At 42.5% G+C, this 18,810-nt stretch overlaps 1 protein-coding gene and 1 long non-coding RNA gene across 10 annotated transcripts in view; one reads left to right on the forward strand and one right to left on the reverse strand.

Annotated features, from left to right (window-relative positions):
- PLA2G4A (phospholipase A2 group IVA) overlaps nucleotides 1–18,810 on the reverse strand; it is a 149,414-nt gene that overhangs the window by 81,911 nt on the left and 48,693 nt on the right. For 8 of the 9 annotated variants that reach the window (XM_053248052.1, XM_053248058.1, XM_053248050.1 and 5 more), the window contains exon 3: nucleotides 8,406–8,487. In XM_053248052.1, coding sequence (XP_053104027.1) covers nucleotides 8,406–8,487 — 82 coding nt within the window. Of the gene's footprint in view, nucleotides 1–8,405; nucleotides 8,488–15,807; nucleotides 15,985–18,810 lie in introns of those variants that run through there. The other variant, XM_053248059.1, reaches the window with a different exon arrangement.
- Nucleotides 6,181–14,686, forward strand: LOC128324006 (uncharacterized). Its single transcript, XR_008306567.1, has 3 exons — nucleotides 6,181–6,314; nucleotides 13,052–13,152; nucleotides 14,383–14,686. It is a non-coding gene; the product is annotated as an uncharacterized LOC128324006 (long non-coding RNA).

An 18,810-nucleotide genomic window follows, 5' to 3' on the forward strand; every position in this document is an offset into this window, starting at 1 on the left:
CTCTTATTTTTCGCAGGGGGAGAGCAGCTGACCCTATCCAATACTAGTGCACCATCTTTCCAGTGGCTGTTACTGGTGGCTAATCTGCCTTACTTTTCAGAAAGTGAGCCCTTTTGGGGCAGGGAATCATAGTGATTCTTCTATTTAAACTGCATTGAGACTTTTGTTTAAAAGCAGTATATAATATTATTAATAAAAATAATAATATGCAATTATAAGTATCTTGGTCACAGTCCAGAATGTCAAAGTCAAAATACTTTTGTCTTTTGCTTCATTACTGTCAGGGGGGAAATGGACACAGAACAGGACCAGGAAACTATAGAACAGAATAAAATGTCTTTGATAAATTATAAGTCAGTTGTTTCACACTAGAGGCTCCCTTTGACGTTTCTTTGATGAAGTATAGTAACTTTCAGATCAACAGAAATGTCCAGGGAGACTGAAGTGTTATTTGAAATGAAGATTTGTTAGTTCTTAAGGTGCTGCAGGGTTTTTGTTTTTGTTTGTTTTTTAGAAATATAAGGAGTGGATATACCTGATCTGCAAGATCTTAAGACCTTAGACAATTCCTGCCTACCATTTCTATATCATATGTCACATTTCAAGGAGGAACATGGGCATTTACTATCACTAATGAGAAAGCCCTGATCAACTACACCCTTACCACCAGGAAATATAGTGCTCTAATTTAATAGGTTTAAATTTAATCTGTCCACAGATAGTTCTTCTATGAATGCAGATCTATATATCTCACATATTCATATCATATGAAAGCCCTGTCACAGTCAGAAGTTTCTAGTCTTACTTGCTCAAAAAGTTACAAGATACCAATTTCTGTTAAGCACACAGTGAAATTCTTCTCACGATCAGTGAGAAGAGTTTTGGGGCTAACTGCAGGGAGAGCGGGCTTAGCCCACTCTCCCTGAAGGCGAGCAGCCGCTTGTAGCTGGGTGGCCAGATCGGCTGCCCACAAGACTGCCGGCTCCATCATGGAGCCGGCAGGGGTGGCAGGGATCAGGGGCCATGTGGCCCCCGGAAGTTCCAGGATGCCCCGCGCAAGTGCGCAAGGCATTCTGGAGAGTCCCCCAAGCCCGGGAGGCTACTTGCAGGGGGTCTACCCGTATGTTGGTGGTCTACTCGTGTGTTGCAGCGGGCCACGGCAACACACGAGCAAAAAGATGAGGTTAACGGAGCACTCGCTCCGTTAACCTCGTCTTAGGGGAGGGGTAGTTAGGCGGGCTAGCCACCTTGGGAGCACCAGGCTCGCCTGCAAGCCCGGTGGTTCCCACAATCCCTGGAAAGCAGGCTAAGATCCCTTAGCCCGCTTTCCAGTGATCATGAGAATAGCTTCAGTGCCTATTGTGTTATTTAAAAGATTGCTTTCGACACAGTTTGTTAAGAGATTATTCTATGGCTCCCAGAAATGCAGTGGCCCTGGCTATAGGCAATGAGATTACTGGTGAAAAATTGAGACATTTCCTTGAAGATTACTGGACTTTGGTTTCCACTGATAGCACTGTGAGGAAAGATGCTTCTCAACTTTGGACTCATGGTTTGGTCAACATAGCATTTTTTGCTCAAAATATGCTAACCAGTCAAGAGTATTTTCTAACAATTGCTCTCTGAGCCAACGTCTAAATAGAACTGGACATTTTTTATCTGCACCATTTAAATCTCTGCATGTGTTTGTCTTAACGTCTGCCCCCTCTCTTTCCCAACAGCTTGCAACTTCAAATTTACAAATGTGTGCAAGTCTATCAGCATGTCTGCCCCTTATCAACAGGTAAAATCCATGCTTAAGGAACAGACTGGACACAATTTATCATTTTATGTATATAGCATTTTTTTTAATGAAAAAAAACCACTTTATGACAATGAACACCCATCAAGACCTAAAAACGTATTTGTTATGAAATCTTAGAGAATAATTTACTAACAGCACTAGGAACATAGGAAGCTGCCTTATACAAAGTCAGACCATTAGTCCATCTAGCTCAGTATTCTCTATACAGACTGGCAGCAGCTTCTCCAAGGTCGCAGGCAGGAGTCTCTCTCAGCCCTCTCTTGGGAGGGAACTTGGAACCTTCTGCATGCAAGCATGCAGATGTCTTCTCAGCAGGGGTGTGCATGGAACTGTAGCGCTGCGGTCCGGCACTTTGTCGGGGTGGGTCAGGACCGTTCCGGAGGCCATTCTAAAGGCCTCCAGACTGTCCGGACCGGTCCAGACCTGGCCGGTTCGGTTCAGATGGGGTTAACTGCAGGGAGAGCGGGCTTAGCCCACTCTCCCTGCAGGCGAGCAGCCGCTCGTAGCTGGGTGGCCAGATCGGCTGCCCACAAGACTGCCAGCTTGGAGCCGGCAGTCTTGTGGGCAGCCGATCTGGCCACCCAGCTACGAGCGGCTGCTCGCCTGCAGGGAGAGTGGGCTAAGCCCGCTCTCCCTGCAGTTAACCCCATCTGAACCGAACCGGCCAGGTCTGGACCGGTCCGGACAGTCTGGAGGCATTTAGAATGGCCTCCGGAACGGTCCGGACCCATCCCTATTTCTCAGAGCAGAACCACCCCACTAAGGGGAATGTCTTACAGTGCTCACACATCTCCCGTTCAAATGCAAACCAAGGTGGACCCTGCTTAGCAAAGGGGACAATTCATGCTTGCTACCACAAGACCTGTTCTCCTCTCCTCTCTCTCAGAGTTCTCCTTTCCTCTCTATCAGGTGTCTCCTTTCACTCTATCAGAGTTCCTCTTATAGAGTGAATGCACTGCCTGGACAATAGGATTTAGGAGGCATCTCTTCAACAGTATATAGATCAATCTTTTATCTTCCTGTTAAGAAGACAATCACTTTTGGAAGTTAGCTTAAGCTCAGTATTCAGAGCAATGACAAGCACAACAGGCCTACAGCTAGGACAGCAGCAGAGGCAGGGGAGAGAGAAATGCATAATGTATTTGCGGTGTACATTTGTTTTTAAATAAGTGAAAAGAAATTAATGAAAAAACTAGTTATAGAAACAATTCCAAATGAAAATCCATTCATTTCATTTTCCCTAGATGTCACGAAAGATCAAATAGAGGTGACAGAAACAGAGGAGAGAAAGCAGGGAAACAGAAATTGGCACTCAAGCCATACAATCTTGAGCACAAATTAGATTCACCAGTTTTAAGCATATTATGTTCGTCTAAGTCATTGATACCACTATTGCTCACACAGAGCAACATTAACTTCTTTTAATAAATTAATTATAGTGTCTTCTTTAACTAATAAAGCAAATTATTTCCTTTATTAATAGTTCATAATAGTGAAGCAAGTTATCACAAAGTAGTAAAGAATGGAATCTTGTGCCTTCGGTTAGGACTGTGTGGGTAGTCCTTGAAAATTTAAGAGTGGAAGCATCTACGTTTTAAGTTGTGTTTTTTTAAATTTTAAAGTATTTCTATACCACCCAAAACTTGTGTCTGTGGGCGGTTTAGAATTAAAATCATTTAAAACATCAAATCAATTAACAATTAAAAGCATTACAAACATTAAAAACATTTAAAACCCAGTATTAAAAATTTTAAAACTATAAATCTAATTAAAAGCCTGGGTAAATAAATGTGTCTTCAGATGTTTTAAAGTTGCCAGAAATGAGGAGGCTCTTATTTCAACAAGGAGTATATTCCAAAGTCCAGGGGCAGCAATGGAGATGGCCTGTTCCCAAGTAGCCACCAAATGAGTTGGCGGCAACCGCGACAAACCTCTCCAGATGATCTTAACAGATGGTGAGGCTCATGGCGAAGAAGATGTTCTCTTAAATAGTTAGTTGGTTAGTTAGTTAGTTATACCCAAGGCCTAAGCTGTTTAGGGCTTTAAAGGTAATAACCAGCACCTTGTATTTTGCCTGGAAACGTATCGGCAGCCAGTATAGTTCTTTCAATACAGGAGTCTCTCCTAGATGACCCAGAGACCAACCTGGCCACCACATTCTGGACCAACTGCAGATTTCAGACTACGTATAAAGGCAGCCCCACATGCAGCGCATTGCAGTAATCCAGTCCAGAGGTTACCAGCATGTGCACACCATTTTGAGGTATTTCATCTCAAGAAACAGATACAGCAGCATATCAGCCAAAGCCGATACAAAGCACTTCTGGCCACCACCTCAACCTGGGACACCAGGGAGAGGTTCAGATCCAGGAGCACCCTCAGACTGTGTACCTGTTCCTTCCAGGGGAGTGTGACCCCATCCAGAACCGGCAGATCAAAATCGTCTCCCGAGTTCTGGACTCTTGGACTCTTCTCAGAGTCCAATACAGGATTCCAAGAAGGCTCAGTCCAGGTGCGCCAGGAGCACAACGCTCCAGCATCCTCCATTGTCAGGGCTGGTTGATTCGGCAGGTGAGTTGTTACCAACTCCTCAGCGGATTCCAACTTCCATGGCCACAGTCCTGCTGTCTATATCAACACACCTCTCTTCTGGGGTTTGATGAGCATCTAACAGCAGCAAAACCTGTTATTGCAATGAACTGGAAGAACAAAAATCCTCCTTCTGTTAGAACTTGGTTTGAAAAGACACGGGATCTTTTAGTGGAATATAAATTGTCAGAATGTATGAAGATACAAGGTCCAAGACATAGTGATACTTTTCTAGTAAATGGCTACCATTTTTAAATTTTATTGACAAAAGTAGGATTAACTATAAGGGACTGCAGGCTATTTATATAATACAGTCTAAAATCTGCTTTTGTCTTTGGATAAAATGAGTTCTTGATCTAATGGAATAAAGAAAAATTACATAAAGTGGTATACCTATGTTGCTGTATATCAAAATATCTATGTTGTCTAGAATTATCTTATTGTTTTTGTAGCATGAGTAAATTTGATAATTTGTTAACTTATTTACAATAGATTTTTTGTGGTTTTTTAAATTGAAAATCCATTTTTAAAAACCCCAAATGATTTCAAAATGAAATGAAATGTGTTAAAATTGAAGGTTCTGTAAGTACCAGTGAGGCTGTCACAAGCCATTTCTTTGTGGAAAGAACCAATGTAAATATATATACAGCATGACATAATCTATTAGAAATGTACACAGCCTCTTAAAGATGATGCACTCCAAGAAGACAGACATATCCTCTATAAGTCTGCCTAACTTTTTTTAAATTCACCTAAATTAGTGGTTATTAAAACAATGGCAGTGAATTTCATAAACTAATTATGCATTCTGCAAAAAAACAAATAGTGCTTACTTAGACAAAACCAAACACCAGTCAATTTGGGTGGGTGATCCCAAGTCCCAGTATTGTTCAGAGAGGGAGAAAAAAAACTCCATCTCCATCATCATTTCATAATCTGCCTCTTTCATCACGGTTAACAGGAAAAATATTATTTCCATATAAACTAAATGCACATGTTCCCAAGGCTGGCTCAATTTCCTTTTAAACATGGTTAAAGAAAGCCAATGTAGTATCTACACACACACACTCACACACACTTCCTTACTTTCACCCAACTCCCCGCTTCTCTCCCCCCGCCCCACCCCTCTGTCTCGCTCTCTCTCACAAACACAAAGAGGGTAATATTCTGATACTGGCATGTAGTTTCTTTCTGACACATGAAGGTTAACAAATTAATATCTAAATATTTCCCATAATAATCTCAGATACTTCTGAGGAAGAATGGGAAAGCTTAGGAAAGAGCCACAGATAGATTTATTAGTATACCGCTCATTAATTTTAAAAGGACTCAAAATATAAGGTTTTTGAAGACTATGCATTTGTTCCCTTCTGTCTTGGCAGGGGAGGCTCTTCACTTATGGCAAAGTGGGCAGCGACCTTCCAAAATATCAATGCCACCACCATTTTTGATAACTCACTGCCTCCCTATGTGTAGGTGCCCTCTACACTTCCCTGCCTACAGCTTGCCTGCTCAGCAATGTTTACATAGAGTGGGCGCCAGTAGCAGGTTCCTATTGAAAAGGCTGAACAGTGTCCCCCCTTCATTTAAATATTAATGAGGCAGCAGCCAATGAAAAGGCCTGCCTGTTTTCATAAAGTAGGCAGAGCTTGAAACGACATTGAAATGACCTGATAGGAGACATCATGTTGACTGACTACCCTATCAGCCAATAAGAGTGGCCAGAGGGGGAGGGCCGTCTATTTTGAGAGCGGCAAGGCAAAAAGAGCAGGAATCGCCATTTTGGTTAGCACTGTGGTGATTGTAGGAACAGCTACTCATACATTGTGTGAGGAATGGACTTGAAAATAAGATGTTAAGTTCAGCAAAGAAACAAACTCCATAGTTAATATAGGACTGGACAACATGACTGGTGGTGGTGGTGAGTTTATTTGTTGTACCCTTGAAATTTGTCTCCCTGTCTGTCCTGAATGAATGTGCTTCAGCTTGTTTGTGTCCCCTGACATTGGCTGCTCCAAATACAGTATTTAACATTTGGCAACTGTTGGTCTTGAGGATTCCTACTTTTCCTAATTAACTTGTAGTAAATCTTTCAACCTGTTCGCCCAAATTTGATAGTTCCCTTCTGGAGACTAGAGGAATACTTTCCCCATTTGAGTTGCATATTGTTCTCTCCTGCCTCCTTAACAGTTCTGTTCTGTTTATTCAGACATCATTAAGGTCTTCTGTATTTGCATTAAAAAGGGACCACTCACCTATTTTGTCTACCTCCCACAGTAGATCTCGAATTGATGGAGGCTTGTTAAAGAGAGAGAGAGAGAGTAATTTGGCTAATAAATGCGAAGGGTTATATGGTGAGTTGTGCTATGGTGATCATATTCCCAAAGGAAATGGACCACACATTTAAACTAGTTTGAAACAGCTTTCATCATTTGGGGCCTCCCAACCCTCCAAAAAAACAATAGGAACTACAATTTTGTGCAAATGCTGAGAAGCCTTTATTAGAACCCTTTCATCAAAGAACTAGCGTGGTGTAGTGGTTAGCGTGCTGGACTAGGATCGGGGGGACCAAAGTTCAAATCCCCATTCAGCCATGAGACTTGCTGGGTGACTCTGGGCCAGTCACTTCTCTCCTACTTCACAGGGTTGTTGTGAGGAGAAACCTAAGTATGTAGTACACCGCTCTGGGCTCCTTGGAGGAAGTGCGGGATATAAAATAATAATAATAATAATAATAATAATAATAATTAAGCAGGTTTCAATCTGGCCTAAAATGTGTAGTGTAAACATGCGCTTAAGAGTTAGGGAAACTGCACCTGTGGAACATTAGTTTTTATCAAAGACCTTAAAGGAACTGGCATCCATCTTCTTTTTGGAACAGCACTCTTCCTCCAGTTTGTGCAAATAATGTATTTGTGTGTTTTGTCCTTAGACTTTTATTTTATTGCAGGAGCTGGTTGCTATTGTGAAGGGCATGTTGCTAATATACAGTATGTTGGAAATAAACATACCTAATAAGGTCATTTGTGAAATATTCGTGAAATATTCCTGCATTGGTTTTGAGGAGTGTCCCCTTCATCTTCCAGTGTCCCATCCCAACTTGTCCCCAAGGTTTCTACAACCCCTAAAGCAACCTTTCAGGGAGCTGCTGGGAAGAGAGTGGGGTGGAGGTTTTTTTGGCATCCACGTCTATATGCCCAAGCCACCTAATGGCACAGCGGGGAAGTAACTTGCCTAGGGAGCAAGAGGTTGCTGGTTTGAATCCCCAGTATGTTTCCCAGACTATAAGTAACTCCTATATCGGGCAGCAGCAATACAGGAAGATGCTGAAAGGCATCATCTCATACTGTGAGGGAGGAGGCAATGGTAATCCCCTCCTGTATTCTATCAAAGAAAACCACAGGGCTCTGTGGTTGCCAGGAGTCGACACCGACTTGACAGCACAACTTTACCTTTATTTTCTATATGCCCACGGGAGTTAGTTGTTTTTTATTTTTGTTTTTTGCTCCACCCCTGCGCCGCCCACTTTGGTTCTGCCCACCACCTGCCCTGCCTGGCGCCCACCCAGTCCCAGGAGTCACCAGCCACCACTGTGTCTTGGCTCTAATGACTCAGCAGAACTTGTGGTTGTTGTTTTTCCTTTGTTCTTGTAAACCACAACCAAACAGCCTTTCTATTTCTGTAAGCTCAGAGCTGGATCTCTCCAGGACTGACTAATTCTAAGAGCTAAAGGCAGCAGACACACTCATTCAAGCAGACATACATTTATTTTTACATTTCAAAGAGGCAACAGAGGTAATACTGCCATAATAGAACTACAGCCAACAAAACAAAAAGAGTGCTAAAACAAAAACAGTATTTCTTTAGTGACTGGGTATAGTTTAAAAGCCAGAGAGAAGAAGCAATATGAAGATTAAAACCCTCTCCTGTGATAAAAGCACAGCACAGGCTAACTGGTGTGCACATGCACAGAATACAGGACAAATAGTTATAATGGTAAAGGGATACTCACGCATATCTCCAATAGCCCCCTTGGTAACATTCTTGGCTTGCTTAACTATCACAGTCAATTTGTGTGAATACTGGTGTTCCACCTGAAAACCAAAACCAGCATTTGGTTACGGAAGAGATCAAATGCTACAGAGCAAACAAATAAAACAGAACCAGTCCTTGTCAGTCTGTCTGCAATTTGGCAAAGATTCCCTCTCCCTTCACTCCCCCGCCCCACTCAAATGGAATTGAAGTACGCACTGGAAGACACAGCATCATGAATCAGAAGTGTACGGCTTCTCTGACTTCAGCTTTGCTGATCATTCAGACCAATTGACTACATTGACCTCAACCGACTGCAACCACTCCTATACAACTATGTTTTCCTCATGCACACACCTTTAATTTTTTAATTTTAGCCTTTGTGACTTGATGCTCCTCCCCACAGCATTGTTCAGACTTTTCATTAGCCAGCAACAGCTGCGGAAGTCAACAGCTATTTTACTTTGTTTTATCTTCACTTTGTTTGCAATAAACTCCTACAGAAAGGGTACCATTATGCCAAAATATATCTTGCAGAATACAGATCAGATGTGCATGCAGGTGTACAAATGGATCAACATTCAGGATGTTTGAAAACTACGGCTCTAGTGTATATAAACTGTCCGTTTTCATGGAATCCTTTCCCACATCACTCATCTGCTAAGGGCCCTTTGCATATCTACCACGGAAATCCATTGTGCTGCAAAACATCCTGGATGTGTTCTAGGCTCTTCGGCCTCAAAAGCAAACTAGAAGAGTGAAGGAAATGCATGAGTGAATGTTCTGCCCCCGCCCACACACACACCTCTTTTCTTCTTAAAAGCAGTCTTGGGGTGTGCAATTTCGATCTGGGGATATCTTTTTGCTCTGCCACAGCAATCCAAATTGCCTCCCCCAAGTTAGTTGCTCTGCATACACTTTACTGACTGACTACACTTTATTATTTCCTCCATTCTCTTTGCAGCACTCCTGTAGTTCCCACTCCTGGGCCACAAAGCCTCCTGGTATCCAGCATCTCCTGTGATCCTGTAAGATCACACTTGTACAAACCAAAATGCACAGAGTAGTCATAACTGGTCATGGCGTAGTGGTTAGAGAGTTGGACTGGAACCAGGAAGATCCGAGTTCAAATCCCCATTCAGCCATGAAGCTCACTGGGTGACTCTGGGCCAGTCATGTATCTCTCAGCCTAATCCTCACAGGGTTGTTGTGAAGATAAACATAAACCATGTCTGGAGTCCTTGGAGGAAGAGCGGGATATTAATTGCAAAATAAAATAAATAAAAAGTATTTCCATTGGACATATATGTAAAATCCAAGGGAAAGAGTTGTGGTATGCAAGGACAAAGCAGTGGAGCTGAATCAGGAATCTTAATAGTTTAATGAAACAGATATTATGTACAGAGAGGCTAGTGCAGACTACTTTTCAGTTATTCCCCCCACCCCCTCAAATGGAATTGAAGCACGCACTGGAAGACACAGCATCAGGAATCTCCACCCCACATTTGCTCTTGCTGCTGGCTGTTTGTTAGCCCCGCCCCTACTCCAGGACTGGAATATGAATACGATCTGAAGAGAAACCAGAACATACTAAAGCCCCATTCAAAAGCTGGCCTGGCTCAAGGAATGGATTAACCAAACACACCACATCCCCCATCAAATTTCACTAGGACAATTATACCTAAACTTGTGCTAGGCGATAGACAATTGTTTTAACTTTAGGCATAATCATCCCAATGAGTAAAATTTGATACATACATAGTCCAAGACACCCTGGGAACTAGGAAAAAACTTGGTTCCCTTTCTGTAACGGAAGGAAGGAGTCTTCCTGTGGAGCAAGGAGGAAGGAAGAAACCTTCAGATGCAACCCTGAGAACTGAGCACGTCACTCATTCTGAAATACTGTACAGGGAAGATAGTTTACCTCACAATAGCAGCCAGTATTACTATAGAGAGCATGTCAAGCCACACAAGCAATGCAATGTATGGGTGTGGGACTTCCCCCACCACAAACTTCAAACATTATTGGATTGCAGAGAACAAAATTTTGTTCTCTGTATGTGCCGAATGCCAACTCTGTTTATGAATAGGCACCCAAGCTTTATGAATAAAGTCCAGGCCACCCAAGTAAAGCACAGCTCTTCTCATCTCAATGGCAAACGTGCGGCATTTTCTGATTGGTGGGGAAATATATTCATCAAAATACATTTAATTGGCATTTTATATCTCTATGTGCTACGTTCGTCTAACACAATAGAAGTCTGGGTTGTAATTACTAATACTCAGTCTTTATACAGGCATTTAGAGAGCCCAAGTTGCTTAACATACTGGTTCAGACAATATGTCCAACTGGCACTGCCCACCATGTAATGTGGGACATGAGCATGCACGTTCCCACCCCCAGCACGCATAATTGTGTGGGAGGTGGTTCATCCAAACCACCCCCATATACAATTTAAGTATTACATTAATGTAGTACTTAAATAGTGTGCGGGCCAGTTCAGATACAATCCCTCCCCCCCTCCATGCAATTTTACAACTGACTGGATTCTGCAGTCCACTCTTCCAACTTAGGGACTCAATAGTTCAGTGACTCCTTTTAGGAAAAGGCGGTGAACATAGAAGCAAATGCCTTTCAGAGTAAGCTCTTTGAAAATAGCAGGCAGCACATGCCACCAAACATGCACTACTCTTAAAGAGCCACACACTCCTCACCCCCTTTGTTGCCCTCTTCTGAACCCATTCCAGTTTATCATTAGCCCCATTCAGATGGCGGGGGGGCATCTCATGGTCATAGTGGTGCCTGTGGGTTGGAAGTCCCGCACTCACCAATCTGTCAGTCACCTGCACTCTTAGAGCAGCATTTGTCACTCCAGCCTCACAATCACACAAGTGCCCACCATCACAAACAGGGTGCTTCTCTATTCAGACAAACGCCACTCTAAGCATGAGCAGTGGGGAGCGCTGATGGCGGATGGGTTGGGGATGGGGTTTACAAACATTTTGTGCCGCTGTAACTGGGGACAGCAGCACTTTTTTCAAAGTCTAAATGAGACTAATGTCCTTCCAGAGATGCTAGGCATAGAATTCCAAGTCAGGTCTGATTAGCAAACAACAGAGTTAAACTATTACTTCTCATGATTTGTACACTATGCATCTGTTAATGCAGCCCAAGACTGCATTTTTTTAAAAATCAACTGCCTCACACTGCTGACTCACATTCAACTTTGGTCCACTAAGATACTTACATCTCTTTCATATGCGGTGCTGTCAAGCCAGATCTTTCCCATCCTATAAGTGTGCATTTGATTTGGGATGTTTTGTTTTGTTTTGTTTAAAAAACACCCTAAAGACATGACATTACTTGTCTGTTGAGCTGTATTTTGTTGGTTTCGGTCCAATATTCAAACCTGTCCAGATAGTTTTGAATATTGATTTTTGTCTTCTAAGGTGCTTGCCTTAGAAGCTTCACCCACCCCAAGCTTCGTGTTGTCTGCAAATCTGATAAATGTCAGTCATTTTGAAGAAATGATCTACAGGACCCAAGACAGAGCCACATGGCACTTCACTGAACACCTTCCTTCAAACTGCCATGGAGCCATCAATGGGTACAGTTGTTCAACCAGCCATGAATCTACCTTAAAAAAAATAAAAAAATCATCTGACCCAGATTCTGCCATCTTGTTAAGAAGGATATCATGGGAGATTTTGTCAAATGCTTTACTGATTTCATGATAGATTATGGGGATGTAATAAAATAGAAGCATACAAAAAATATAATACGTCATGCCAAACTAATCTTAACTAGCGTCTGACAACAAATGATATAAGATTAGTCTGGCAAGACTTGCCTCATCTAATTCATATCTAAAACTTTTTTTAAAAGCAGCAGCACAAAAGTATATAAACATGGATGGCACTGCAAAAATCTTGGTAATATTATTGGTTTTCTTTCTCAGGCAGTCAGCTGCCAATTCTTTTCTCTTACAACTTCTCAATCAGGGCTGGCTCAGTGCCTTTCACTGCTTGAGGTGAAGGCAACATGCCACTTGCTGCTGGCCCACTGCCTCACCTAGAGTCTGCTCTGGCATCGCCCCAACAACTCTGATGCAGCCAACATTGGAGCTAAAGAGACAGCAGAGGGAAAGAGAACAAGGGCTGAAACAGCAGCAGCAACAGGAGAGGCCAGTGGGATGCTGCAGCTGCTGGCTGGATCTCCAAACAGAAGTGCAGGAGCAGAAGGGTGTCATCATGCTCTCCCTGTGGCCATTCACTCCTCAGACTCCATTACTGTTTTTAGAAAGCTGGTTAAATCTTGGCTTTTTATCCAGGCCTTTACATGATTGTTTTATTGCTGCTTCTGTGTGTTTTTATCCATGTATAGTTTTTTTGTATTTTGTATATTATATATTTTAATATCGGATTGTTTTTATATTTTTAGCTAAATACTTTTAATTCATTGTTATGTGTTTTAACTTTTGTAAACCGCCTTGGGGTTGTTTTTAGCGAAAGGCGGTATACAAATCTAACAATAAATAATAAAATAAATCAACATATAGCAAATTTTTAAGTTCTTGTCCCTCCACCTCAACCCCCTTAATTCCCACATCTTGCCTCACTGCACAGGCCATGGGTTCAAGGGCCAAGTCAAAGCACAGTGGAGATAGTGGCAGCAAGCAGGACGGCCAACACCCAGAGCAGGTGGGGGCTGCACTCACCGTCAAGAGGTAAGCCTCCCTCTGACCATCAGAGGTCAACCTCCCAAGGTAAGGCTTGCCTTATCGGGGAGCTGCTGCTGTTCTCCATCTCTCTAAGCACCTTGTTTTTCTGTTGTCCTGTGTTATATGAGATACTATGAGTAGTGCCCAAATTCCCTCGCATCTTGATGCCTTTCTGTCTAGTCTTCCCATTTCCTCAGTTTCCTACTCCACTGCTCAGCTTGTTTATTCTGCTTCTCATTTTGATCATATTGTGCTCTCTATTCTCTCCACCAAGTTCCTTTTCCTCAGTCTGTTTATTTCAAGCTGTTCCTTTTGGTCTAAAGCTGTTTACATTCATTGCTCCCGTTTATCTTGGGAAGCTCAAAAATAAGATTTCAAAGAGGAAAGAGTTGTGCCATTATTTACAAGCATGGATTGAATGAGCTTAAAAGAATACAGCCACTTTACTTCTCTTTAACTACTGTAAAGAAGTACAAAGGGCAGTCAGTGTTCTCACCTAAAGTACATGTGTTAAGGCATCATAGGTGCATGCCATAAGAACTGAAAAGGAGATCTGGCAATTCAGAGTCTGCTACATGTTAAATGTCTACTTTGTTCCAGGCCAGCTGTATTGCATAACTGCACTCAAAGAATAAACTCAAGAGACCTCAAAATTATCCTAAGCAGAGAATAGCTTCTCTCCAGCCTTTCCAGGCAGCAGTTGCTCAGAAAGAGGAAATGGGTGGTGTGTTTGCATATGTGGCAGTACATACCCATAAGTAATCTTGTAGTCTGAATTCATGTATCTGAAGATCCCCTGGTTCTCTGTTCACACTATAGGATTAGGATCCTGTACTTTACCCTTGTGCATGCACAGGAAGACTGAGGCAAGTGCACCTTTCTAAAGGTGTCTAGAGCCCCCCCCCCCCTTTTTTAAGCCATATTGTCATACGTACATACAGTTTCCGGGCAAAATACAAGGTGCTGCTTATAACCTATAAAGCCCTAAACAGCGTAAAGTAAAGTGTGCCATGGAGTCGGTGTCGACTTCTGGCAACCAGAGAGCCCTGTGGTTGTCTTTGGCAGAATACAAGAGGGGTTTACCATTGCCTCCTCCCGTGCAGTATGAGATTATGCCTTCCTATATCGTTGCTGCTCCATATAGGTGTTTCCCATAGTCTGGGAAACATACCAGTGGGGATTCGAACCAACAACCTCTGGCTTGCTAATCAAGTCCTTTCCCTGCTGTGCCATTAGGTGACTCCTAAACAGCTTCTCTTCACCATGAACCCACTGCTCATAGAGATCATCTAGAGAGGTCCGTCTGCAGTTGCTACTGGATCATCTGTGGCTACTCAGGGTCGGGCCTTCTCTGTTGCTGCCCTAAGGTTTGGAATGCACTCCCTGTTGAAATAAGAGCATCCCCATCTCTGACAAATTTTTAAAAGGTCTTTAAAGACACATTTGTTCACTCAGACTTTTAATTAGATTGCAGTATTTACAGTTTTATTATTGTGTTAAATTTTAAATTGTTGTAGTATTTTAACTTTTTATTTTGTATTGTTCTGTTGTAAACCACCCAGAGACGTCAGTTTTGGGCAGGATGCACATGTGCTAGATAGACAGATAGCTAGATGGCTGCAGCTGACAGTCTCTGAAAGAACTAGAACCAGTTGCCACAGTTTCTGCCCACTGATGCAATTTGACTGTTGTGACAAGTTTTACTAGGTCTGTATTTCATCATGCTTATTTTTTCATCACATTGCATTTTAGTTATTTTGTAGTAGGTACAATTATACTGTACTTTGACTTTCTGCTATATGGCCTCCATTGTTGCAGTTGTCAAAACCTGAACCCTGGGAAATAATCCTACAAGGCAACTGCATTGTTACATGAATGCTTGTTGCTTTAGGATTTCAATAAGCATGAAAACCTATGAGTCCCAAAGTTGTGAGGGGGACATCCCTTAAACTAGAGCGAGGGAAAGGAATGCATACTCTACATACCTGGCACTTGCCCCGCCCCTTGTGTCTGATGTCAGATGCAGGGGGCATGGCTTGTGGCACACACGTAGAGAGAAAACCTAGGAGGCGAGGGAGCCGCCAGAGGTCTTTGGCCTCTGGCCACGGTGAAACCCTCTACACACCTGATTCCATCCCCAGAAGAAGACCCTTCCTGAACACAGAAAACTAGCAAGTCAAGTCAAGTCATGTTTATTTACGGTCACAGACCAAAACTTACATACATAATAATACACATAACACAGTAACAATATATACATAATATAATCAGGAACATGGACTCATCCTAATCAGCAATTTCCCGTTAGCATAATCTGATTTACCATCTGTTGTCTAGCCTTCTTAGGTGCCTCACAGAAGAACTTAGCAACTTTAAACTAGCACATTAGGCTCTCCACCTTGACTTGCCAGCTTTCTGCATGCGTGTATTACATAGATTGGAGCTATTTAAACATGCAACCAGCACCAGCCTATTACTGTCTGAAGCAGCAGAATCTAGAAAAAGCACTTCAAATGTATTTGCTTGCTTAAATTTGCTTAGGAAGATCGGGCCTAAATGGTTGCAGCCAGCTCCCAGAAACCCTATTTCAGAACACATATCTGCAGAGGCAAGTCTTTCATTTTGCCCCAGCTGCAAACTGGCTAGAAGCGATGTGAATACCTCAAATTGCTGCACTGAAGATAATACAAGCCAAATAGAATATTCCATCCAGGAGGTGGCCGTACCAACGTACAGGAGGTGGCAGTGCCAATACCAACTCTGTTTCTTACAGACAGCATGCAAGTTCCCATGCACAATTGTTTCACAATGATCTGCAAGAAGTTGCCAAACTGCTAGTGTTATCATACCCCATCCCCCACCTGATATCACACAAAGAAACTGCACTACCATTAGTGAAACTTTTAGAGACTATTTATGGCAGACTTGCTTAGAAGGATGTGACTGTTAAGGAAAACCATAAGCCACATAGCAGATAAAGGATCAATTCAAGGAAACACAAAATGGGAACTTTTAGTAGCACACAGTTTCAGCTTCGCCTTGTGGCTTTTCCTGCTACCAATTATTTTCCAGAGAAGCTGGGAGGAATAGTATTTCATATTTTTGTAAAATTCCAATGAATACAGGAGGAATCTGTCTGTTTTATGGAGAAATACTTCTGCATTGTATGGTTTAGTTTAGAACTAATTTTGTAATCTTCATGGTAGCTGTGGGGTAGTCACTCATAGCAATCTGAATCCAAGCAGACTAAACTCTGCCTATTTTGGTAAGGGCCTTAATCCATAAAATAATAATATATTAATTCATATTACTGCCTACATTCTCTCTCCCTGCCAACAGAGGAAAGGAAAGAGGCAAAGCCATATTTGTATTTCTCTGCTAACTAGGGCATGAGGCACCTTTTAAAGTGGTTGGTTGTGTCGTCGGGTTGGTGTCGACTCCTGGCGACTACAGAGCCATGTGGTTTGGTAGAAACCATGCCCTAGTTACACACCAGCGGGGATTCGAACCAACAGCCTCTTGCTCTCTAGGCAGGTTACTTCCCCGCTGCACCATTAGGTGGTTTTTAAAGTGGTAGTTGGCTTATATTTAACAGAGGAAATGTTACAGCTCCTATTCAGCAAAGCATCTCTCCAGTAGTGTTTGCTAGGGTCTGTAGGCTTGCCGCCCTTTAGGTCCAACCTGAAGTCTCCAGGAATCAGTATCGATCCCCAGATAACTATTGAAAGTTTTAAAAAACCTGGGGGGCGGCTCCTCCTGAATTAGCTGTCAGAGCAGGCAACCCCAGGAGCCTCCTTTGTGTTTAAGATTGTGATCCCTTTACAGGTTAAGGGACCATTTTCTCACACCTTTTGCTATGTAAACTACTTTGAGAACTTATTTGCCAAAACGTAATAATAATAGAGAGGGAAAAAGGAAAGCAGGGGCAGGAAATTAGCCTGATCACGCTCCTTATAATATCCTGGATAAATTAGAGTCAGAGCATGTGTGCCATGAGGTGTGCATACTCAACCATAATTCTTCCCCCAACACACACAGAGCCACCAGCACACACAGAGCCACCAACCATAAGCTTTTACAGAGGTCCCCATTTTTTCTTTTTTGCAGCAGCAGAGGGGAAATTAATGTTTTGAGAAGTATGGATATGGGGAGATTTAGGGAATGTTTATGGCTGACACGTTCTGCAGGATTTGGAGGGCACAGCAAGAGCTCAATCCTTCCAAAGATCTGGTACGGCTTATTTTGGCTTGCTTTGCTTTTTGTTGTTGTTTGGGGGCGGGGGTTGGTATGCTCAAAGCTTGCTTTGTAGCACAGCATGCAAGAGAGGGATGAGGACGTGATTTTTTCTTTCTATCCCCTCCCTGAAAAAGCCCTTTTCATTGCCAGGAATATGCCCCTGAGAATATGCTCCTGAGGATCACGCAGCCCTCAGATATATATTCCTGGAAATGAAAAAGGCTTTTGTGGGGAGGGGAGCGAAACTAAAAATTAAATCCTCACCCCCATCCTTGCACACAATGCTGCAAAGCAAACCTTGAGCACAGCTAGCTTACTGGCTTCTTGTGAGGGCTTAGCTCTTGCACTTTTCTCCTGAGCCTGAATAACATGTTGGCCAATTTGGGAGGTGATATTTAGGAAGGACCTATAAAGGTTTGGAAGAAAAAGTAACTGAACAAGAAATTATTTGGAGAGTTTGATGCTTGAAACTCAAACCCCGCCTGTGCCTTCCATTGAATCTGGGGTCCAGGGCAAGCCACTTGACCCTTACATCTTGGCTTTTGCAAAACAGATGTTGCAGCAGCTATGTCAAATTAGTGGTCTGATGTTTGGTGCTCAGATCCCACCTCTGCCTTATATCTAGTTTGTTGGTTTGGGCAAGTCACTTTCCTCCATATAGCCCAACATTTGGTTTCAAACAGTGGCCAGCCAAATGTCTCTAGGAACTTGAAAGCAAAGCATGATGTCAATGGCCCAGAGTATGTGGGTATTCAGAGAGATAGTGGCTGATTGAATGGAGATGGGGTGGAGTATACAAAAGGAGCTTTGGGTGCCTGAAGCGGAGGGAAGGTGGAGTGACTTATCAAGACAGGTGGTAGTACCACCTCCATACATACACACTTTTAGAGACACCAACTGCCTCCATTGGCTTCAATCCTTGATGGCAAAGGCTGCAACAAAGAAGTCACAGCACCTGCGTGTACACAAGTATTTTTCAAATCAACAAGTCACCCACATGTGAAACATATTATGAACATCATGTACAGCTGCTTAAAATCCATAATGTCAACCATATGCCCCCCCCAAATGTCTAATGAAAATCATCTGTTTTGAAATAAATTGATCTGAATATTCACTTCTATCATCTTAACACGTCAGTATTTCCATTGCCAAAGTCTCTCAGGGATTAATATTACAGTATTCTCGCCAAACCTGTGCCAGACAGATTTGTGCCACAGTTAATAAATTATGTAAACAGGGTGTTTTTTTTTTTTTCTGCCAAGTTTTGTTGCAGAGTAATATTAACACCTTGGGTGCATCTGGGGTAAATTAAGGCAAGTCGTTTCCATTATATAGCTTTCAAAACTTCCATTCAGTATTTTCTAATCAGTGGACATTCCCAGTGCATATAGCAATAGCAATAGCACTTACATTTATATACCGCTC

The sequence above is a fragment of the Hemicordylus capensis genome, chromosome 4 (genome assembly GCF_027244095.1).
Source record: "Hemicordylus capensis ecotype Gifberg chromosome 4, rHemCap1.1.pri, whole genome shotgun sequence".
In the NCBI taxonomy this organism is placed as follows: Eukaryota; Metazoa; Chordata; class Lepidosauria; order Squamata; family Cordylidae; genus Hemicordylus; species Hemicordylus capensis.